General features: G+C 48.3%; 1 protein-coding gene across 2 annotated transcripts in view; it reads left to right on the top strand.

Moving 5' to 3' along the window:
* LOC139260075 (ATP-dependent 6-phosphofructokinase, liver type-like) overlaps positions 1-20,424 on the top strand; it is a 105,094-nt gene extending 84,670 nt beyond the window's left edge. The window contains exons 12-22 of one of the 2 annotated variants that reach the window (XM_070876204.1): positions 408-471; positions 2,259-2,405; positions 5,740-5,810; positions 6,226-6,313; positions 7,232-7,384; positions 10,355-10,519; positions 11,325-11,386; positions 14,286-14,397; positions 15,384-15,483; positions 16,000-16,105; positions 18,270-20,424. In XM_070876204.1, the coding sequence (XP_070732305.1) occupies positions 408-471; positions 2,259-2,405; positions 5,740-5,810; positions 6,226-6,313; positions 7,232-7,384; positions 10,355-10,519; positions 11,325-11,386; positions 14,286-14,397; positions 15,384-15,483; positions 16,000-16,105; positions 18,270-18,417 (1,216 nt within the window). In that variant the 3' untranslated portion in view covers positions 18,418-20,424. Of the gene's footprint in view, positions 1-407; positions 472-2,258; positions 2,406-5,739; positions 5,811-6,225; positions 6,314-7,231; positions 7,385-10,354; positions 10,520-11,324; positions 11,387-14,285; positions 14,398-15,383; positions 15,484-15,999; positions 16,106-18,269 lie in introns of those variants that run through there. The other variant, XM_070876206.1, reaches the window with a different exon arrangement.
* Positions 20,425-24,601: the final 4,177 nt, after the last annotated feature.

The raw sequence follows: 24,601 nt of genomic DNA, 5'->3' as shown, positions 1-24,601 counted from the left end.
TTCACCCAGAGTGGTGAGGGTCTGCAACTCACTGCCTGAAAGGGTTGTAGAGGCAGAAACCCTCACCACATTTAAATAGTACTTGGATGTGCACTTGAAGTATTGTAACCTACAGGGTTACAAACCAAGAGCTGGAAAGTGAGATTAGGCGCGGACACAATGGACCGAAGTGGCCTCCTTCCGTGCTGTAAATTTCTATGATTCTATGAAAAGGGATGTATCAGGAGCTTTCCTTTACAGCTCCTGCTCTGGGTGTGCTTGCTGAGACAGTGTATAAGGAGCTTTCCTTTACTGTTCCTCAACTTTGCCCGGTGAGCTAAAAAATGCGGCAAGACGGCCTCACCTGTCACATCCCGAGGTTATGAAGCACAATCTAATACAGGACTCTCTTGTTCCCGCCACTACAGGAGTTTCGAGAATAACTGGAATATCTACAAGCTGTTGGCTCACCAGAAACCTGCTGTGCTCAAGGTAACCCGCGACCTCAAAGCATTAAGACTCTTGCCACATGGGGCCTGTCACATTGATGCACCCAGCACTCGACTGAGGGAACCACAGTAAACCCCTAGACTCAGTTGTAAACTCGCATCCTACAGGGTGGATTTGACCAGTGTGAGCTGGGATGGCAGGCACACAGAGGGAGTAATGTGCTGGGTACGGGAGGGCGGATAAAGAACAGCCCTTCTTGTGTTGCTAAAGTGCACCTCAGCGAGTGACTATATATTATCCTATATAGGTGGCACAGGTTACCGAACTGTGTATTGGTCTTTCTGTGAGATTCACAAAGGAGTGGAAGTTATTTTGCAGTTATATAGCACTGTGTGTGTGTGTGTGTGTGTGTGTGTGTGTGTGTGTGGGGACGTGCTGCAAGAACCAGATCAGACCTGGCTGTACCTAACCTGCTGATGCTCACTCTAAAGGCCACGGCCACATATGGAGATAGAAGCGTGTGCCAGTAGTGATGGGTTTCGGAAGGAGGTCAACAACTGAAGGGGAGCAGGGGAGAAGATCAGAAATAAGGAGGCGACGAGCTTGTGACCCCCCTGGAGCACTGCATTTTGTTCTAGGCACCGCTTTGGAAGGGGTGAAGTGCAGATTCACCAGAATGATACTGGGGCTAAAAGGGTTCAATTATGTGGACTGGTTACATAGACTAGGCTTGTGTTCCCTTCGCTGTACAAGTTCGGGGAGGCTGAATGACCTCCTGTTCCTATGTCCCCTACACTAACTGGAGATGAGAACGCACCCCTCCTTAGTGCATCCAAATCGCTGCCTCCTTATTTCTGATCTTCTCCTTTGGTACCCTTCAGGTGTTGACCTCCTTCTGAAACCCATCACTATCGGCACAGGTTTCCCCCCCCAGTATCCCATCCACTAAATGGGTGTTGTTCATTCGTGGACGTGGCCAGTACAGAGCATCAACAGGCTACGTAGCCAGGTTGATGCAACACCTGCCCTTTTACCTCCTCCCTTCCCACTGTCCAGGGCCCCAAGCACTCCTTCCAGATGAAACAGTGACTTACTTGTACTTCTCTCAATTTAGTATACTGTATCCGCTGCTCACGATGTGGTCTCCTCTACATTGGGGAGACCAAACACAGATTGGATGACTGCTTTGCAGAACACCTCCGTTCAGTCCGTAACATGATGTTGAGCTTCCGGTCGTCTGTCACTTTAATTCTCCGCTCCACTCCCACTCTGATCTCTCCGTCCTCGGCCTCCTCCACTGTTCCAATGAAGCTCAACACAAGCTCGAGGAACAGCACTTCATCTTTCATTTAGGCACTTTACAGCCTTCTGGACTCAACATCGAGTTCAACAATTTTAGACCATAACCTCTGCTATTTTTTTTTCTCTCTCTTTTTTGCTGTTTTGTTTCTCTTTCTGCCCCCCCACACCCCACCCCAGCCATTCTTCCTGCACTGTCTCTAGACTAATTTGTGCTGCCCCCTTCTTGTTATCCAGCCAAAGAAGGCAAGGGAATGCTATTGTGGTTATCCCAGCTTCTATACACCATATGGAAGAGCCCTGTTACATTGGTCTGATAGATCCTCCCCACCCCACCCCCAGCACCCTCTTCCTCTAATTGAGAATGACCCACAGTAACGTCTGAGATCAGTGTGGGGAATCAAAAACAGGCACCATCCCATTCCATCACTCAGCGTCACAGGGTTCCCTCAGAGTTAGTGAGCGAGTGTCCTAGACGATGCTGTACGCTGCCCTAGTTGATGTCTCTCTGCTCTTTGCTGATCCCACAGAGTAATTTCAAGCTAGCCATCGTGAATATCGGAGCGCCAGCTGCAGGGATGAACGCCGCTGTGCGTTCTGCGGTCCGAGTCGGGCTATCATCAGGTCACACGGTCTACGCGGTCAGTGACGGGTTGGAAGGATTTGCCGCTGGGCAGGTAAATGGTTCCGTTGTTCAAGGTAGACGGGGCAATACAGGCTCATTCATGTGAATGTTGGGAGGAATCAGCATCGATTAGGTAGTGGCAGAGGTTTAACTCTAGGTGGATGTTAGTAGATCTCCTGGGGCATTGCTCACTGTGATGAAGGAGACGCTGGTCTGTTTGTATAGAAATAGATGTTAGCAGATCTCCTCTGGCATTGCTCACAGTCGGTGGAGATGCGGTGTGTTTACATGAAGATAGTGGTTAACAGATGATCTCTGGCATTGCTCACAGTGATGGAGACATTGTTCTGTCTGCACATATGTTGCAGGTCTCCTCTGACATTGCTCACTGATGAAGAAGACGCTGGTCTGTTTCTATAGAGATAGATGTTAGCAGGTCTCCTGTGGCATTGCTCACAGTCAGAGGAGATGCAGTGTGTGCATACAGATAGAATCCACGTCCGGACCGGGGTCAAACAGGGCTGCGTCATTGCACCAATGCTCTTCTCTCTCTTCCTTGCTACAATGCTACATCTCACTCTCAACAAGCTGGAGTGGAACTAAACTACAGAACCAATGGGAACCTGTTCAACCTTCGCCGCCTCCAGGCTAGAGCCAAGGTCACCCCATCCTCTGTCATCGAACTACAGTATGCGGATGACACTTGCGTCTGCACATACTCAGAGGCTGAACTCCAAGCTATCGTCAACACATTCACTGAGGAGTACAAAAGCATGGGTCTTACACTAAACACCCGTAAGACAAAGGTCCTCCACCAACCTCTCCCCGCTACACAGCACTGCACCGATCATCGAAATCCACGGCACGACCTTGGACAATGTGGACCATTTTCCATATCTCGGGAGCCTACTATCAGCAAGGGCAGACATCGATGACAAGGTCCAACACCGCCTCCAGTGTGCCAGCGTAGACTTCGGTCACCTGAGGAAGAGAGTGTTTGAAGACCAGGACCTCAAATCTGGCACCAAGCATATGGTCTACAGGGCAGTAGTGATACCCGCCCTCCTACATGGCTCAGAGACATGGACCATATACAGCAGACATCTCAAAGCGCTGGATAAGTACCACAAGCGCTGCCTCCACAAGATCCTGCAAAATCCACGAGGAGGACAGTCGCACCAACGTCCGTGTTCTCCCCCAAGGCGACCATCCCCAGCATTGAAGCACTGACCACACTCGACCAACTCCATTGGGCGGGCCACATCGTCTGCATGCCTGACACGAGACTCCCTAAGCAAGTTCTCTACTCAGAGCTTCAACACGGCAAGCGAGCCCCAGGTGGGCAGAGGAAACGTTTCAAGGACACCCTCAAAGCCTCCCTGATAAAGTGCAGTATCCCCGTCGGCACCTGGGAATCCCTGGCCCAAGACCGCCCAAAATGGAGGAAGAGCATCCGAGAGGGCGCTGAGCACCTCGATCTTGTCGCCGAGAGCATGTAGAAAACAAGCGCAGGCAGCGGAAGGAGCGTGCATCAAATTAGGCTCCCCACCCACCCTTTCCTTCGACCATTGTCTGCCCCATCTGTGACAGAGACTGTAATTCCCGCATTGGAATGTACATCTACTTGAGAAACACAGAAACATAGAAAATAGGTGCAGGAGTAGGCCATTCGCCCCTTCGAGCCTGCACCACCATTCAATAAGATCATGGCTGATCATTCACCTCAATACCCCTTTCTTGCTTTCTCTCCATACCTCTTGATCCCTTTAGCTGTAAGGGCCATATCTAACTCCCTTTTAAATATATCTAACGAACTGGCATCAACAGCTCTCTGCAGTGGAGATTTCCACAGGTTAACAACTCTCTGAATGAAGACATTTCTCCTCATCTCGGTCCTAAATGGCTTACCCCTTATCCTTAGACTGTGACCCCTGGTTCTGGACTCCCCCAACATCAGGAACATTCTTCCTGCATCTAACCTGTCCAGTCCCGTCAGAATTTTATATGCCTCTATGAGATCCCTTCTCATTCTTCTAAACTCCAGAAATCCAGTCGATCCAGTCTTTCTTCATATGTCAGTCCTGCCATCCCGGGAATCAGTCTGGTGAACCTTCGCTGCACTCCCTCAATAGGAAGAACGTCCTTCCTTAGATTAGGAGACCAAAACTAACACAATATTCCAGGTGAGGTCTCTCCAAGACCCTGTACAACTGCAGTAAGACCTCCCTGCTCCTATACTCAAATCCCCTAAGCTATGAAGGCCAACATGCCATTTGCTGCCTTCATCGCCTGCTGTACCTGCATGCCAACCTTCAATGATTGATGTGCCATGACACCCAGGTCTCGTTGCACCTCCCCTTTTCCTAATCTGCTGCCATTCAGAAAATATTCTGCCTTCATGTTTTTGCCACCAAAGTGGATAACCTCACATTTATCCACATTATACTGCATCTGCCATGCATTTGCCCACTCACCAAACCTGTCCAAGTCGCCCTGCAGCCTCTGAGCATCCTCCTCACAGCTCACACTGCCACCCAGCCTAGTGTCATCTGCAAACTTGGAGATATTACATTCAATTCCTTCATCTAAATCATTGATGTATATTGTAAATAGCTGGGGTCCCAGCACTGAGCCCTGCGGCACTCCACTAGTCACTGCCTGCCATTCTAAAAAGGACCCGTTTATCCCGACTCTTTGCTTCCTGTCTGCCAACCAGTTCTCTATCCACGTCAATACATTATCTCCAATACCATGTGCTTTAATTTTGCACACCAATCTCTTGCGTGGGACCTTGTCAAAAGCCTTTTGAAAGTCCAAATACACCACATCCACTGGTTCTCCCTTGTCCAGTCTACGAGTTACATCCTCAAAAAATTCTAGAAGATTTGTCAAGCATGATTTCCCTTTCATAAATCCATTCTGACTTGGACTGATCCTATCACTGCTTTCCAAATGCGCTGCTATTTCATCTTTAACAATTGATTCCAACATTTTCCCCACTAATGTCAGGCTAACCAGTGTATAATTCCCCATTTTCTCTCTCCCTCCTTTTTAAAAAAGTGCTGTTGCATTAGCTACCCTCCAGTCCATAGGAACTGACCCAGAGTTGATTTTAGAGTGAAATGAGAACTCACTTTTAGAGTGGAAGGAAGTCTTCCTCGATTTCGAGGGACTGCCTATGATGATGATGAGATGTTGGTGGATATCCTGTGGCATTGCTCACAGTGAATCGGAGGAGACACTGTTTAATAACAAATAGAGATGTTATCAACATAGTGTGACAGGGAAGTGTTATAGGATATAAATGTGACATCTGCAGGCAGTGTGTGCTACACAGCAGAATTTTAAGATTTTAGGTTCATGTACCCCTTGCCTTTTCCCTGCAGATTAAGGAAGTGAGTTGGCGTGATGTTGGAGGCTGGACTGGACAAGGCGGGTCACTGCTGGGCACAAAACGGTAAGGATCACATCAGCATCCTGATGACCTTTCACCCCTGAGCAGACTGCATGAGGGCTGGGTATATTCTCTTTTTTTTTCTTCATCCCGCCTCTAGTTCCTTTGTCAATCACCTTAAATCGGTGTCCTCTGGTTACCGACACTCCTACCAATGGAAACAGTTTCTCCCTATCTACTCTTCTCAAAACTATTCATGATTTTGAACACCTCCGTTAAATCTCCCCTTAAACTTCTCTTGTCTAAGGAGAACAACCCCAGCTTCTCCAGTGTCTCCAGGTAACTCATCCCTGGTACCATTCTAGTAAAGATACCATTCTAGCATCGGTGCCAACTACTCTCTGACATTCTTGTATCTACTCAATTTTTACCTACTTTGTGTAAATTTACGTGCTGCTGTCTCATCTTTTGTTTGCAGAACACTTCCCGAAAAGTGCATGGAAAAGCTTGTGCATCAGATCCGCAAGCTTGGTATTCACGCTCTTCTGATCATTGGTGGGTTTGAGGTAAGATGTGCTCATTTTTGTTCAGTTGCAAAACCTCCTGCCACCCTTTCCTGCAGCTCTTGTCGACTCCTGCCACCGTGCTCATTGTCCCATTTTGCTTGCCCATGCAGTACCAGTAGGCTGCTGACAGGGGGATATTGAGCTCACAATGAACAGTGCTCAGCATTGCCACCAGCTGATTACAGCGGTACTGCAGCCATGATTGTATGAGCATGTCGGCGAGTTAATATTCTTTTGGTAGCAATTCCAGAAAACAATGGAAGCATGAGGTATGGCTGGTTCCCTCCCTATTTCTAAAAGTCCCTTTATAAATCCTCCTCCCTGACTTTTCTCCCCTCCTCTCCTGAATGTGGTAATTTTTGCTGTGGTACAATACTGGCAGCCCACGCAGCAGACCGCATTAGCCTAGCTGTTCAACCATGGGAGAGACACTCGCAGCTGAGCCTGGTGCTGATCCTTACAGGGCTGATACTGGCAGTGTCAGTTGTAACATCAGCGGATGTGGGTTGAAGCCCCCACTCTAGGGGCCTGATCACATAAGCTAGGCTGGCACTGAGGGCATTAGCTGGCGTGATCCAGGTGTAACCCACCCCCTCCCCTCTACAGCTCACAGATTTTAGGGATCTTTATTGTCCTTTTAATGCCTCTCCTACATCTCTGCATTCCTTGCTCTGCTGATCTACGTCACCTCCCTCAGTCTTCCCTTCCGCCTACAATCTGCAGGCGTCACCTCCCGATCTACTCCCTTCTCTTCTCTCCTGTTTCCCAACCTGGGTGGCCTCCTCCTCCAGCACAAGCCCAAGACCTACCATCTTGATTCTTCTTCACGAGGAGCCCCGCGCCGTCGTTTGAGGTAAAAATGGAGCGGGCAACGTGGGCAGGCGCATTAATGAGCACGTGCTTCTCTTTCCACGGCAGGCCTTCGTTGCGGCTCTGCAGCTGACGGAGGGGCGCGAACACTACGAGGAGCTCTGCATCCCCATGTGCGTCATCCCGGCGACCATCAGCAACAACGTGCCGGGCACTGACTTCAGCCTTGGCTGTGACACTGCTGTCAACGCCGCAATGGAGGTAAGGGGACCGGGAGGGGGAATGGAACATCGGAACTGGAGGAGACCATTCAGCCCCTAGAGCTTGTTACATTAGGAACAGGAGGAGACCATTCAGCCCCTAGAGCTTGTTACATTAGGAACAGGAGGAGACCATTCAGCCCCTAGAGCTTGTTACATTAGGAACAGGAGGAGACCATTCAGCCCCACGAGCCTGTTGCATAGGAAGAGGAGACCATTCAGCCCCTCAAACCCATTGCATAGGAACAGGAGGAGGTCATTCAGCCTCTTGAGCCTGTTACATAGGAAAAGGAGGAGGCCATTCAGCCACTAGAGCTCGTTACATCAGGAACAGGAGGAGGCCATTCTGCCCCTTGAGCCTGCTACATTAGGAACAGGAGGAGACCATTCAGTCCCTCGAACCTGTTGCATCGGAACAGGAGGAGGTCATTCAGCCTCTTGAGCCTGTTGCATTAGGAACAGGAAGCGATCATTCAGCCCCTTGAGCTGTTACATAGGAACAGGAGGAGGCCATTCAGCCCCTAGAGCTTCTTACAGTAGGAACAGGAGACCATTCAGCCCCTCAAACCAGTGGAATAGGAACAGGAGGAGGTCATTCAGGCCCTCGAACCTAATAATAGGATTGAGCAGATTCAGCACAGATTTATGAAAGGGAAATCCTGTTCGACAAATCTGTTTTTTGAGGTGGTAACTAGCAGAATAGATAGGGGGGGACCAGTGGACTTAGGAATTTGAATTTTCAGAAGGCTTTCGATAAGGTGCCACACAAGAAGTTATTGAACAAAATTAGGGCTCATGGGATTGGGGTTAATATATGGATTGAAGATTGGTTAATGGACAGAAACCAGATTAGGAATAAATGGGTCAGTTTCAGGCTGTAACTAGTGGGGTGCCGCAAGGATTGGTGCTTGGGCCTCAGCTATTCACAATCTATATCAATGATTTGGATGAGGGCACAAATATAATATATCCAAGTTTTCTGATGATACAAAGCTAGGTGGAATTGTAAATTGTGAGGAGGATGCAAAGAGACTTCAAGGGGATATAGACAGGCTAAGTGAGGTGGCAAGAACATGGCAAATGGAATATAATGTGGAGAAATGTGAAGTTATCAACTTTGGTAGGAAAAATAGAAAAGCAGTGTATTTTTTAAATGGTGAGTGATTGGGAAATGTTGGTGTTCAGAGGGACCTGGTTGTCCTTTTACATGAATCACTGAAAGTTAACATGCAGATACAGCAAGCAATTAAGAAAGCAACTGGTATGTTGGGCTTTATTACAAGAGGATTTGAGTATAAGAGTAAACACGCCTTACTGAAATTATACAGGGCCCTGTTGAGACCACACCTGGAGTATTGGGTACAATTTTGGTCTCTTTACCGAAGAAAGGATATACTTGTCATTGAGGGAGTGCAACGAAGATTCACCAGACTGATTCCTGGGATGCGGGGATTGCCCTATGAGGAGATATTGAGTAGACTAGGCCTATATTACTCGAGAGGCTAGAAGAATGAGAGATGATCTCATTGAAACATACAAAATTCTTACAGGGCTTGACAGGGTAGATGCAGGATGATGTTTCCTCTGGCTGAGGAGTCCAGAACCAGGGGTCACTGTCTCAGAATAAGGGGTCGGCCATTTAGGACTGAGATGAGGAGAAACCTCTTCACTCAGAGGGTGGTGAATCTCTGGAATTCTCTACCTCCAGAGGGCTGTGGAGGCTCAGTCTTTGAGTGTAATGTAGCCAAATTTGCTGATGATTTAAAGATAGGTGGGAAAGCAAGTTGTGAAGAAGACACAAAGAATAAGCAAAGGGATATAGATAGGTTAAGTGAGTGGGAAAAAAATGGCAGATAGAGTACAATGTGGGAAAATGTGAGGTTTTCACATTGGTAGGAAGAATAAAAAAGCAAATTATCATTTAAATGGAGAGAGATTACAAAATGCTGCAGTACAGAGGGATCTGGGGATCCTTGTACATGAAACACAAAAAGTTAGTATGTAGGTACAGCAAGTAATCAGGAAGGCAAATGGAATGTTGGCCTTTATTGCAAGGGGGATAGAGTATAAAAGCAGAGAAGTCTTGCCACATCTGTACAGGGTATTGGTGACCACACCTGGAGTACAGCGTACAGTTTTGGTCTCCTTATTTAAGTAGAGATATACTTGCATTGGAGGCAGTTCAGAGAAGGTTCACTAGGTTGATTCCTGAGATGAAGAAGTTGACTTATGAAGAAAGGTTGGGCCTATACTCATTGGAGTTTAGAAGAATGAGATGAGATCTTATTGGAACATATAAGATTCTGCGGGGACTTGACAGAGAGGATGTTTCCCTTGTGGGGAATCTAGAACTCGGGGGCATAGTTTCAGAATAAGGGGTCGCCCATTTAAAGCGGAGATGAGGAGGAATTTATTTTCTCAGAGGGTCGTGAATCTTTGGAATTCTCTGGGGAGAGGGCAGGGAAGTGGAGTTGAGGCCAAGATCAGGTCAGCTATGATCTTATTGAATGGCGGAGCAGGCTCGAGGGGCCAAATGGCCTACCTCCTATTTCTTATGTTGTTATGTATAAACAGATGAGGAATGAGGCCTGGTATTCATCGGCTTTCTAAAGATTAATGAGATGGAGAAAGTGCATAAGGTCCCAGTGCATGTAGCGGATAGGTTGGTGCTAACACAATTATACGCTACACGCGGTGTAGGATGAGTTCATCGGTCTCCCCAATAACGCCCTCGGAGAGGATTGAGTTGCTGCTTCCTCCTCGTCCAAATGTAATCCCATTGCATATTTTAAGGGAAGACTAGATAAACATTTAGTACGGAGGGCTATGGGGCGAGAGTGCAGGGCAGTGGGATTATTTTTGGATTGATCTCTGAAGGAGCTGCCACAGCTCTAGACATCTGGACCTCCGGGGTGCAGGATCCCTGGGCTAGTATGCTTGACCTCTCTGCGTGTTTTTTTCCCCTCTGCAGACCTGCGACCGCATCAAGCAGTCTGCGTCAGGAACCAAGAGGCGAGTCTTCATCGTGGAGACCATGGGAGGTTACTGCGGCTACCTGGCCTCTGCAACAGCTCTGGCTGTCGGGGCTGATGCCGCCTACATCTATGAAGACCTGATTGGCATTCACGACTTGACGGTGCGTTCCTGAGACGCCAAGCAAAATCTAACCCGCGAATGCTGGGGCAATGCTGGGGCCTTTAGTTTTGCCGCTGTAGTTACTCTCCCTCCTCCTGAGGGCACCCACTGGTCCTGGGCTACAATCAGCTATCCACTACCCTGACCAAATGTACATCCTTCAATGGGAGACTATTCGACTGCGTGGGGAATCACATACCATGTGCCATCGGCAATTGCACATTCCCGGCTGGGGGGGGGAGGGTGGGGCAGTCGATTGCAATTCAGATGAAAGCCTGCATGATGGATTTTTTCTCCTTTCTAGTCCAGTGGTGGAAAGAACAATTGTAGTTCCCCGCCCCACACCCAATTTCAGAATCACACAGCACAGCAGGAGGCCATTCGGCCCATCGGGCCTGTGCCGGCTCTTCGAAAGAGCTACCCAATTAATCCCCCTCCCCTGCTCTTCCCCATAGTCCTGCAAATTGTTTCCTTTACAAGTATTTATCCAATTCCTCATTGAAAGTCACTATTGAATATGCCTCCACCAGCCTTTCAGGCCGTGCATGCCAGATCGTAACAACTCGCTGTGTAAAAAAAATTCTCCTCATCTCGCTTCTGGTTCTTTTGCCAATTATTATAAATCTGTGTCCTCTGGTTACCGACCCTCCTAACAGTGCAGACAGTTTCTCCTGCGTTACTCTATCAAAAACCTGTCAAACTTCTGTCAGTTTCATTTCTGAGGTGCCCCTTTAGGGAGCGGATCTGGTTGGATGGGGTCAGTTTCCTTTCTCCTCACCTTCTGACCCTTTGCTTTGTACTTGCAGGCCAATGTGGAACATCTAACGGGGAAGATGAAGACGACAATCCAGCGAGGGCTTGTACTGAGGTAGGCTCCCACCGTAACACCATGGGGAAGGATACAGGTGTGGTGCTAAAGCCAACTAACGCACATGGTTCGCTACTAGCCCTGCTGTCCTTTCATAGGTGTCAGCCGTGGTTCAGCGGCTAGCACTCTCGCCCCTGAGTCAAAGTCCAGAGTCCCGCTCCAGAGCTTTGAGCACAAAATCTAGGTTGACAGTCCCAGTGCCGTGCTGAGGGAGTGCTGCACTGTCGGAGGTGCCGCCTTTTGGAGGAGACGTTAAACTGAGGCCCCCGTCTGCTCTCTCAGGTGGACGTAAAAGATCCTATGGCACTATTTCAAAGAAGAGCAGGGGAGTTCTCCCCTGTGTCCTGGCCAATATTTATCCCTCAATCCACATCATTAAAAAAACAGTTTATTACATTGCTGTCTGTGGGACCTTGCTGTGTGCAAATTGGCTGATGCGTTTCCCACATTACAACAATGACTACATTTCAACAGTACTTCATTGGCTGTAAAGCACCTTGGGATGATCTGAGGTTGTGAAAGGTACTATATAAATGAAAGTCAAGGAAATACTGTGCATTCCAAATAAGTTCCCTCTCTGCCCATCTTTGCTGGGAGGGCAGTGACAATATTCCTTTAAGCTGCATGACCGTGCAGCACTCCAAGGGCCCCGCGCAGCCAGTGAGCCCACTTTTAAAATGAAAAATCTGCCTATGGGCTGCGCATCCCCCAAAAAAGGACAGGGAACATTGGCAGTGTGCCACCTGATTCTCGTACTTCTCGACCGTGCCAGTTTAACCAGCGTTAAACAGGGCCACTGAGAACAAGCCACTGTGACTCCAATAGCCAGACTGCTGCTTCTAACTGAAAGCTGAGCTCCAACCACACCCCCCACTCCCTGGGCGGCAACCTGAATACCGCACTCATAGCAACAGCATAGCTGCACTCGGCTCCAGTGGTGCTATTGTCCCGCTGGCCACTAGAGGGTGCCTGCGAGCTGTCGAGGTGTGGGGAGCTCCCCTCTGGTTAGTGAAGCCTTTGTATCTGTTCCACCTCATGAGTAACTCACCACTGGGGAGTTCTACGTGCTTTTATCTTCCAATAGACTTGTGTCACATTTGTCTCTTTTGTCTCGTTATATACCCTTTCTGTTCTTGGCCCTGAGGTGAAAGGATAGCAGAGTTACTGAGAGAGGACTCCTCTCGGCACTGGTACAAACATTGGGACTATTGCACTTTGATGTGTGGCATGGACTTGCCACTGTCACCGGTCTGTCCTGAAGCTGATTCCCACCGCCAGACCGGCCTCTCCCTCCCGACTCCACCCCTTTCTTCATTGGCAAGCAGTCACACTCCTCAACGCCTGCTCTGCTGACTGAAGTGGGATCCTTTCCCTTCCTACATTTCCTTCTCTCCTGAAGGAGTTTCCTCTTAACTGGGACACGGCCACCCTCGCCTGAGTGGCCGTTCCATTTTTTATGGGTGAGTGCCATCGCACTATTTGACCACCAAAGGCATCACAGCGGAGCCCAAATCTGGCCTCACCTAACATCTACACGAGTGCATTTTGCAGCAGGAGTCCCGAGGTAGTTAGCCCTCCCGCCCCCACGAGTGCTGAGGCCAATTTTCGTGTCTCTACTGCTATAACCCCTGGTTGCGATCAACTGGCTCAGCACAGACCAAGAATTCCACCTGGCACCTCTGGTCTCCTTGGTCCAGCATTCCACCATCGTGTTCTGGCCTAGAGCAGTCCCCAACTCGAGTCTCACACACTGGATTCTTGAGCCACTTACTGGTAGCTAAGGTCGTTTCCCATTGCCTTCCTCAAGGTTTTTATCTTCTCCTAGGTGGGCTGCAACCAAGGCTAAAGAGGCCCACCTACCCTTCATGTTGGATGTCAACCCAGTATTCCTACATTACAACAGTGACTACACTCCAGAAGTACTTCATTGGCTGTAAAGCACTTTGAGACATCCGGTGATTGTGAAAGGTGCTATATAAATCCAAGTCTTTCTTTTATTCGGAGCCAGCATTCAGTCTCGGGATCTGTCTGGAGTGGGGTTGGATACCAACTCTTATTCGGAGGTGGGAACAATACCCTATAGCCAGTGGTCTCCATCCTGACTCTAGGACCCTGCTGGATGTCACCACAGTATTTACAGACTGTATTCTTGTCCCCACTTGCCAGGGCTGTGTGGAGTGGGACTTGAACATTTCACCATTCTCACTGTGAGGCTGGCAAAGGCCCAGTCTTGCCACACATGCTATGCCTACCATTAAAGTACTATCACCTCAGCCCTGAGAAAGTAACACTGAGCAGTGGTTCCAGATGTTACTGACCTCTCCACAGGTGGGAATGCCTCAAGCAGAGGCTGTGAATGTTGGGGGTCAGTTGAAATTTTAAAACCGAGCTTAACAGATTTTTGTTAGGCGAGGGTATTGAGGGTTACAAAACCATAGCGGAAAAATGGAGTTAGCATACAGATCAGCCATGATCTAATTGCATGGCGGAACAGGTTGGAGGGGCTGAATGGTCTACTCCTGTTCCTATATATAAAAAACCCAACCTTCTGCTCACTTCCATTACACGCACTTCCAACCCCACCCTCCACAACATAATTGGTGCTAACCAAGGTGGGGCAGTCTGGTGAGTCTGGCCCATTCATCAGCGGGAGGAGCCTGGACCTCCTCCATTTAAGAGAGCCTGAACCTGGGCCTGTGAATCGTCTGAGTTCCCAATCTCAGCCTTCGGGGTGAGGAAGTGAGGAATAACTGGCCCCAGAGGGGAAGGAAGGACAGGACGGACCAAGTCCCCTCACCACCGGACTAGTGTATGAGGATTATCGGAGGTGGGAAAACTGATGTGTCTCATGTTTCTATAAACATTTGAGGTGAAATTTCTTTCTTCCATTTCCCTCAAGAAACGAGAAATGCCACCAATACTACACCACGGAGTTCTTGTACAACCTGTACTCTGCCGAGGGCAAGGGGGTGTTCGACTGTCGAACCAATGTGCTGGGCCACATGCAGCAGGTAAGGAATACCTGAGTCTATGGAGCTTCAGCAACAGTTCAACGAGGGAGTGAGGAAACACGAAGGCACGTTCATTCCCGCTCCCAGACTCCGCTCCTGATCATTCCCGATCCCGGACTCCGCTCCTGATCATTCCCGATCCCGGACTCCACTCCTGATCATTCCCGATCCCGAAGTCCGTTCCTGATAATTCCGGCTCCCAGACTCAGCTCCTGATCATTCCGACTCCCAGATTCTGCTCTCTCCTTGTTTTGCCTGTTGACACATTGGCTTTGATTTGTACCTGTGGGGAGTGTGCGCGTGAATCTGCTGGCAAGTGAGTGGTGCAGCCAGAGAATTTGGGCATTTGATGGAGTCCAGTAAATCTTCTGGAATCCTGGCCAGATTCATCACCTGGCCGTCAGGAGTGGGAATTTGATGGCAGGGAGCCACTGGAGACCTGTGGGAGGAGGGGACTGAAGGGGATGGGGGTTTGTTCCAGCGTGACGTGGGCTGGGGAAGCCCATGGACTCCTTGCGGGGCCTGGGAGTGATGGGATGGGGCGGGGGGCGGTTCTGGCAATCCTGCTTCTGCTGGCCCACGAGGAGTTCTGACAGAAGAAATTGATTAACTTACCTGGGCCTCTTGTGGCCCATCTGCTCCTCCTGCTGAGCTCCAGTCAGTGCGGGACACCCCTGGCATCACGTGATAAGATTACTTCACGGTGCCAATTGCATCGGGCTGCGACCTTTGCTCCAGCCTACTTTTAGCAAGAGCGACTTCCAGGGCCTGAATTGCCGCCATTAATATTACGGTGGTTGGAAATGCCACGGGTTAGAGGCGGGATTGCGTTATTTTTATTTTTGGATTTTAACCCCTTACCCTTTCCTGCAGGGTGGGTTTAAAATCGGGTCATTATCTCTCATCAGGGCTGTCCATCCCATTTGAACCTCCTCATTTGTACGCGAACCTCTTTCATTTATTTTCTTCTCTCTCTCTGTCGCCAGGGTGGTGCACCAACTCCATTCGATAGGAACTTCGGGACGAAGCTGGGCGTGAAGTCCGTGCAGTGGCTGACTGAGAAAATCCAGGAAACCTACAGGAAAGGTGGGGTGTGGAAGCTCGCAGTGCTGAGAGGGCAGGGCAGTAATTCAATGAGCTTGTCAGCAGAGCGGGGTGAGGGTAGAACTGTCCCAGGCCCCGCTGGATCAAAACCTAGCACCATCCAAGAGTGGAGTCGGAATCGATGAAGCAATGGGGTCATGGGAAACTTGGAAGCCTTTCCTCCCAAACAGCGGGGGAGGTGATCCAGAGAGATTACAGAAGGATTGAGAGGGAGGTGCACCAAGGAAAGCCCTCTGAAGTTGCGAGAATCCCCTGATGTTATGTTTGGAGCTGGGAGTAGCTTCAGTTTGTTCCAGCTGACTGAAAATGGAAAGTGTTCCCTTCAGGGTACCTGACCAAGAGAAAGTCCCAGCCCCAATAAAGAAACCAAGACTTGGGCAGTGGGTGGAGGGAATTATCAGCAGCATTTGTTATGTCAGCAGTTGGGGATGGTGTGATTGGGGGGCTTTCGAAAGGGTGTCTACTGTAATCGCCCTTTCTGTAACTTTTCTTGGATAGGGCAAGTCTTCGCTAACTCTCCTGAGACGGCCTGTGTCCTGGGAATGAACAGGAAGGCTCTGGTTTTCCGACCAGTGACCGAGCTGAAGGCAGCCACAGACTTTGAGTAAGTAGGGGTGTCACACTGCAGCAACATCAAGGGACCTTCATCTCCGGAACTGCAGCACGGCTTGTGATGGAGGGGGTGGGCGGTGGGGGTCAAAAACTGTCCGTGAAGAAAGGAGGATGATTCCATTTTCAGAGTAATCCATAACCCGACATCTTTTGTAGGATATTAATAATACAGCAACTTGCATTTATATAGCACCTTTAACGTCCCTTGGTACTTCGCAGGAGCGTAATCAGGAAAAATTTGACCCGAGCCACACAAGGCGATATCAGGACAGGTGACCAAAAGCTTGGTCAAACAGGTTTTAAGGTGCGCCTTAAAGGAGGAGAGGGAGGCGGAAAGGGAATTTCAGAAATCTGGGCCAAGACCGCTGAAGACACGGCTGCCAAAGGTAGAGCAATGAAAATCGGCCATGGGCAACAGGCCAGAATAGCACCCACTTGTTCAACATTACCCACACTCTCTGACCCATGCTCCCACCACTGGGAGCACTGCAGCTTGGAATCGTCGCTCGGATCCACAGGTGAATTCTCCAACAACATCGATATCATCAGTGACGAGAAGTGCTTACAGTACTTTCAGACACGATTGCACCAGACGCTCCATGTCTGAACCTTAAATTGCCATCTAACACATCATTGATGAAGGCATTGAATAGAAGATGAACATAGGAACAGGAGGAGGCCATTCAGCTCCTCGAGAGGCTGTTCCACCATTCAATTAGATCATAGCTGATCTGTATGTTAACTCCATCTGAGCCTTACAGGAGGCCGGGTATCACTACAGCCCTGTAGACCATAAGCTTTGTGCCAGATTTGAGGGCCTGATCTTCGAACACTCTCTTCCTCAGGCGGCCAAAGGCTGCGCTGGTGCACTGGTGGCGGTGTTGAACTTTGTTGTCGATGTCTGCCCTTGCTGATAGGCTCCCAAGGTATGGGAAGTGGTCCACATTGTCCAGGGCCACGAAATGGATCTTGATGATTGGGGGGCAGTGCTGTGTGGCGGGGTCAGGTTGGAAGAGGACCTTTGTCTTACGGATGTTTAGTGTAAGGCCCATGCTTTCGTACGCCCTCCTGTACGGCTCAGAGAAGTGGACCATTTACAGTAGACACCTCAAATCGCTGGAGACATACCTCCAACGATGCCTCCGCAAGACTCTGCAAATCCCCTGGGAGGTCAGACGCACCGACGTCAGTGTTCCCGATCAGGCCAACATCTCCAGCACTTACCACACTCGACCAGCTCCATTGGGCAGGCCACATTGTTTGTATGCCCGACACAAGACTCCCAAAGCAATGGCTCTACTCTGAACTCCTACATGGCAAGCAAGCCCCAGGTGGAAACTTTTCAAGGACACCCTCAAAGCTTCCTTGATAAAATGCAACATCCTCACCAACACCTGGGAGTCCCTGGCCAAAGACCGCCCTAAGTGGAGGAAGAGCACCCGGGAGGATGCTGAGCACCTCGAGTCTCGTCACCGAGAGCATGCAGAAATCAAGCGCAGGCAGCGGAAGGAGCATGCGGCAAACCAGACTCCCCACCCACCCTTTCCCTCAACCACTATCTCCCCCACCTGTGACAGAGACTGTCATTCCGGAATTGGACTGTACAGTCACCTGAGAACTCAAGTGGAAGCAAGTTGTCCTCGATTTCGAGGGACTACTTATGATGATGATAACTCCATCTACCCGCTTTGGTCCCATACCCCTTCATACCCTTACCCAGCAAAAATCTATCAATCTCAGTTTTGATATTTTTCATTTGATCCTGAGCCTCAACAGCTTTTTGAGGGAGAGTTTTCCAGATTTCCACCACCCTTTGTGTGAAGAATTGCTTCCTGACATCACCCCTGAACGGCCTAGCTCTAATTTTAAGGTTATACCACCTTGTTCTGGACTCCAACCAGAGGAAATAGTTTCTCTCTGCCTCTCTCTACCCTATCGAGGATAAAGGGCTATTTATTGCACAAAGAGGCTGATTGGTGCAGGTGGAGATTGGGATTACGGACAGAGTTTGCAGGGAGGTCAGTGGGGATTGTAGGTATTGCTGGAGATCAGAATGTGAATCTCTCCAATACTTTTTTTGAAGGGTTGGGGCTGGAGTGTCTCTTTGTGATATTGGTCCCGAGGATTAACCGCTTAATTCCACTTGTGTCTGACAGGCACCGGATGCCGAAGGAGCAGTGGTGGCTAAGGCTGCGGCCCTTGCTGAAGATGCTGGCCAAGTACCAGACCCGCTTTGATAACTACATCACCGGGAAGATCGAGCACGTCAACCGGCGGAGTTTGAGTGTCGAGTCGGGCTTCTGAGGGAAGTGGCCGCTCGCAAACATTTGGGTCTCCGTTTTAAACTCGTTAGCATAAGTCAACCCTGAATTAGCGTACAACAGCATGCATTTGTATCACACTTGTAATGTAGGAAAACATCCCAAGGTGCTTCACAAGAGCGTAGTTAGACAGAAGGAGCTTTACATCCCAGGTGGCCACATTCTCAGCGCAAAAGGGTCATGGGTCAGATCTAATCCACTAGAAGAATGGTTTCATGCCTGTCAGCACGGTTATATCTTCAATCCCCTCCAACACACCCATGCTCCCCAACCTCTGAGTCCTCTACCTTGTGCCACTCACTCCAAGTGGCCAATATCTGACGCATGAGACCAGCTTGTGGTGACTCCAAGCTAGCTTCCATGTCTCCGCCCCTCCCATGGTGCTACTGAAACTATAGGAGCTTATTACAAGGATAACCCTGGCATCCTGCACTATTCGATGCCACAATTTAGGGCGTCACAGCCCCTTGGTACCATACCAGACCATTTTGTTTTTGTTTAGTTGACTTATCTATGGTGTATAAACCACAGTGAAGTGTGTAACTCCTAACCAGTCCAAACCCCAACCCTTCCACTTGGCGCAGTAGCTCAAATGGACCCGAAGCAGTTCAAACAATGAGGGCACAGAGGGGGAGGAAGGGCCAACAGTATTCTTTCAGTGGGATTGGAGGGTCTTCTACCTCACACAGTGACCCTGGACACAAACACATGAAAGACGTGGCTGAGAATTGGTGGGAGGAGGTGCGAGGGGGCTCAGTCCACGGACGCTGCACTTGATACCCTTTACCTGAATCGAAACCATGAGCACCTGGGTAGCGGCCCCTCACCAACCGCTCCAGTGACACGTAGGGAATTCAGGGGTGGCACTGAGATAGCGACCTCCCTGTGTCTAAAGGCAGAGAAGCATCGCGCCAAAGGTAACCCGTATGCTGTGCATTCTGTGACCCCGCCTTTGATCACCTAACCCTTCTGGCTGCACTTAACTCTATTTTAATGGTTAGATTAGCTCCTGAAATACTGCCTGTTGAGAACACCATTGATATCGTGTGCGTTCTGTGATAATTTGCCGTAGAAATTAACCAATATTCATTTTGGCTTCTCTTGACTGCAATGAAGGCCTGGGATTTAGATAATTCTAAGTGATTCCCTTCTCTGGAAGGTTAAGGATTGATTCTGGAATTAATAGCATATGGTTATTTGAGGTTCTTTTAATATTGAGAGTTTTTTTTTAAATACAAATCCTAATCTTAAAGGAGCTCTAACTTCAAAAAGTGTTGGCAATCTACTTACAGAGGACAGAGCCATGAATTATTTCTCTCACTCCCCGATAATATTTATTGCATTGCTTCATGTATTTGTTTCCGTGTGAATAAAAGTTTGCCCATCACTTATTTAAGGATGACAGTGCCCTTTAAATATTATTACAGTATTCTCTGATCATGTGACCATTCCAGTGAACTGGTCAAGAAGACCCTTGTGAGGTCACAAGGGGAGCAACATGAACTCTGACGATACAATCAAGACTGTGGCACAGCGGGTTAGTACGCTGTCTATTCAACCCAGGTTGAGGCAATGAGTCCTTTGCTAGTTGGTAAAGTTGATCCTGCTGCTAATGGGCACGAAGCTAAGGTGCACATGTGACATAGGATGATTGGTGTGGGAGTGCCAAAATGGTGCAGTGGAGGGCGTCCTGAAATTGAGCATGAGGCTAGAGTAAGTGAGCTTTACTTCACATCTGGCTGTGTAGCACCTGCAGACACGTTTTGAAAAGATCTCCCTGCCAATATATATATATTTAAAATTTCAAACTATGGTTCAAGAAAGTGGTAAATGTGGCTTTTTAACACCAAGAGTAAGTCATTAACGGCCAGTACGTTTAATCTGTGTAACTACTGCAGTGTATCTTTAGGCTCTGTGCATATAAAACTGTCTATCATGTACTGACAATGGATTGTGACCTGGATAGATTATATTCTGTCTTGTGATTAAATGAGTGTCAGCCTCTTGATTATTGGGTTTCATTTTAAAATCCCCCCTTTCTTCCCTGGCCCTTCACCCCTCCAAAAAAAGAGGATTGGTTACAAAGACATCCCATGCCTTTGAGGGATATGCTCATGTAGCAAACAGCAGAGTGGCTTCCAGATTATTGTCCTGTGTCACAAATCTTGCAACACAGGATAACATTTTAATTTTGGATGGGGGAAATGTGGCTTCCCAAGAGAGAAAGGTACCAAAAAGAATACAACAACTTCTATTTATATGGCGCCTTTAACATCATAAAATATCCCAAGGTGCTTCGCAGGAGCATTATCAAACAAAAACTGACACCGAGCTAAAGAAGGAGCTATCGGGAGGGATAATTAAATGGTTTTAAGGAGGGGAGAGATAGATGGAGAAGTTTAGGGAGGGAATTGCAGAGTTGGGGCCTAGACAGCTGAAGGCACAGCCGCCAATGGCAAGCCAAGGGACTGGGGGATGCACAAGAGGCCAGAAATGGAGGAACACCAAGCTTTTGAAGGGTTTGTAGGGCTCGAGGAGGTTAGAGATAGGGAGGGGTAAGTCCAATGAGGAATTTGAGCATGAGGACAAGAATTTTAAAATTGAGTTCCAGGAGCCAATGCCAGTCAGCGAGCACAGGGCTGATGATTAAAGGGGACTTGGTGCGAGTTGGGCAGTAGAGTTTTGGATGAGCTGAAGTTTACGGAGAGCGGAAGATGGGAGGCCAGCCAGGAGAGCACTGGAATAGTTGAGTTTGGAGATAACAAAAACATGGTTGAGGGTTTCAGCAGCACATGGGCTTAGGCAGGAGTGGAGACGGGTGATGTTACGCAATGCACCCACCATTGTCCTTTTATATCTCGTACTGTTTAAATTTTTATCAAACCAGAATGTTTCTAATGTCAGTGCCTGTATGAGATCTTAATGTGGTGAAGGCTAGTGCCCCAGGGAACCATACATGGTCAATGGTCACTACATAGCAATATATAAAAAAACATCATCATAGGCAGTCCCTCGGAATCGAAGAAGACTTGCTTCCACTCTTAAGGACTCATTCTAAGTGGCTGAACAGTCCAATGCGAGAGCCACAGGTGGGACAGACAGTCGTTGAGGGTAAGAGAGGGTGGGACAGGTTTGCTACATGTTCCTTCCACAGCCTGCGCTTATCTTCCGCATGCACTCGCCGACGAGTGCATGTGGAAGACAAGCGCCCTCTCGGATCTGCCTCCTCCACCCAGGGCGGTTTTTGGCCAGGGACTCCCAGGTGTTGGTGGAGATGCTGCACTTTACCAGGGAGACTTTGAGGGTGTCCTTGTAACATTTCCTTTGGCTCGTTTGCCATAAAGGAGTTCCAAGTAGAGCGCTTGTTTCGGGAGCCTCGTATCTGGCATGCGGACGACGTGGCCCGCCCAGCAGAGCTGATCAAGTTTGGTCAGTGCTTCAATGCTGGGAATGTTGGCCTGGTCGAGGACGCTAATGTTAGTGCATTTGTTCTGCCAGGGGATTTGTAGAATCTTGCGAAGGCATCGTTGGTTTTATTTCTCCAGCGACTTGAGGTGTCTACTGTACATGGTCCATGTCTCTGAGCCATACAGGAGGGTGGGTATTACTACATCCCTGTAGACCATGAGCTTGATGGTTATTTGAGGGCCTCATCTTCGAACACTCTTTTCCTCAACTGCTGAAGGCTGCACTGGCGCACTGGAGGCGGTGGTGAATCTCCTCATCAATGTCTTCTTTTGTTGATAAAAGGCTCCCGAGGTATGGGAAATGGTCCACGTTGTCCAGGGCCAGTCATCAAAAAAACAAGGGAGTGAGTCAATATGCAGTAGCATAAGGACGTTTGGTTGTAGGTTGAAATGGGTTAAGGTAAACCTGTAATGATCCTTGACAATAGTATCATGGCCTCTACCAAATGATAATAATGTCACATACATGTGTAAAATTAATTACTCCCATCCAATAAACACTTGACTTAATTACAGCTTCATTTGCCTTGCAGTTATATTCAAATCCTAATGTAGTCAGAGAGGTTCTGATTAATATAACCATGAATTATTACAAGGCTACAATAAGAGGCTGTTGTGAATAATTGATTTTCCCCCTTCATCCTATTAAATTCTGCCTGTTCCGATCGCTCAAATGTGCACTCGCTGTGAAATTGTGGTTTAGCCAAAACGAGGCATCACTATCATTGTTTATTTAGAAAGCTCCAAATGTTAACCATTATCTCCCGATTTTCTCCACTAAATATCTCTTGTTTGAAGGCGTTAGCTCCTCACTGAGATACAGTTCCTTGGCTGCTGTTCATGCCCGCAGCAACCCAACTGCCTCTTCTTCACAAGAGCACTTTTGGCAGTGAGAATTGCCATGCTGCTCACCCATGGGGGGCGGCGGGGGGAATCAGAGCCAAGCCCAATCCTGTCCTCATCCCAACATCCACACAAAGTCTTGCAGCTGGAGTCACCGGATAGTAATTGAGAACCCGAACCGTAGCCAATTTTCACCTTTTCCTAACTGGTACTGAGGCCAATTGTAGCAGCTCTGTTGATATCCTGGTCGAGGTCAAAGAGTCAAATGTGGGACATTCATGGTTCCCAGAGCTACTCACTGAATAAGCTCACCAAGCCATGTGGGAGTTCAAAGTATTAACTACAAATTCACGCATAACTGAATGAATGTTAGAGGGAGAGCTGATGGCATTGTTGGGGTTGTTACAAATAAGGGGTTCCAATAGAATCATCTACTCTCAAGGTCCCCCACGGTGAACCTTGTCCCCCACAATCTGGAAGTTACATTTTCATTGCCCAAAGGATAAATTATCAGTCACGTGACCCACGGAATAACATTTACCCTGCTTGCGCTAATCTGTTTACTGAATGAAACATAATCTTGTTCTACGCTACTCGCTCCCCTTACATTGGCAGATGTTATACAGAGGCCAGAGTGTACAGGTGAATGCAATTAAAATATTCATTAGAATCATGAAGCACTAAAGAATTTAGCAAATACATCAATAACTTGCATTTATTTGGCCCCTTTAACATAATAAAACATGCTAAAGTGCTTGACAGGAGCACTATCAGAGAAGAATTGACACTATGCCACTCAAGGAGATGTTAGCACTCGTGACCAAAAGCTTGGTCAAAGAGGTAGGTTTTAAGGAATGTCTTAAAGGAGGAGTGAGGCAGAGAGCTTTAAGGAAGTAATTTCAGAGCTTGGGGCCTAAGCAGTTGAAGGCACAGACGCCAGTCGTGTGGCGATGAAAATCGTAGATGCGCAAGGAGCACAGATATGATCACTTACAAATATTAAACATTTAAGTATAATATAGCAAAGTATATAATGGATTAGTCATCCTTCCTAAAAACTGTCTTTGGTTATTAACAAAGTACCTGCACAGCTAATTCTCTGTCTTCTAATCCACGTTCCAGTCTTGATGTAGATTAAAATTGCATGATGATTTCTGTAATGTAAACAATACATTGTGGAGTAATCACTCTGACCTGATCCCAGGACTACCTAGTGAATTCAAATACATCCCAGCTTTTAACCTGTTGCTTTTGACGACAATAGACAGGATTTTCACCATAACAGCAGTAGCCCACAGCAGGAAATCCATTGGACAGAAAGAACTTGCATTTCTACAGCGCCTTTCAGTTCCCCCAGCACTTTACTGCCAATGAAGTACTTGTTAGCCTGGGCCGTGCACAAAGCAACCAGTTCCACATGCGCTGGAGCCAAGGGATCTGTGACGGCGCCGTATTGGTTTGGGGGCTCAGCCGAAAACAGGTGTGGGCCCCTTGAGTATGCAATAAAGAACCTAATGCGAGTTGGTAGAGGCCCTTTCTGCCTAGTTTTTGCAGTTATACAGTGGACCCCTCTTGATTGCCGACTGCTCCCCCACACTCACACAGGACCTACATAAGTCCCACTGTCTGGACTGATTAAAATGAGGCCCAAGCCCCAGTATCGATCGACCCAGAGGATTTTTACCCCTAGGAGCTTGGACTGGAAAGAATTCCATTCCCCAGCACCAACATCCTTGAGCCTGGTGAACATAAAAAGATCATTAGTAAGATCAGCTCTTAATTAATGTTTATATTAAATCATCTCCAGCCTGCACTGTAGGCCTCCTGTGTAGCAGCTACAATGTTTATTGCCATAAC

This window comes from Pristiophorus japonicus, chromosome 3, assembly GCF_044704955.1.
Source record: "Pristiophorus japonicus isolate sPriJap1 chromosome 3, sPriJap1.hap1, whole genome shotgun sequence".
NCBI classification, from domain to species: Eukaryota; Metazoa; Chordata; class Chondrichthyes; family Pristiophoridae; genus Pristiophorus; species Pristiophorus japonicus.
This window is presented reverse-complemented; position numbering and strand designations above follow the sequence as displayed.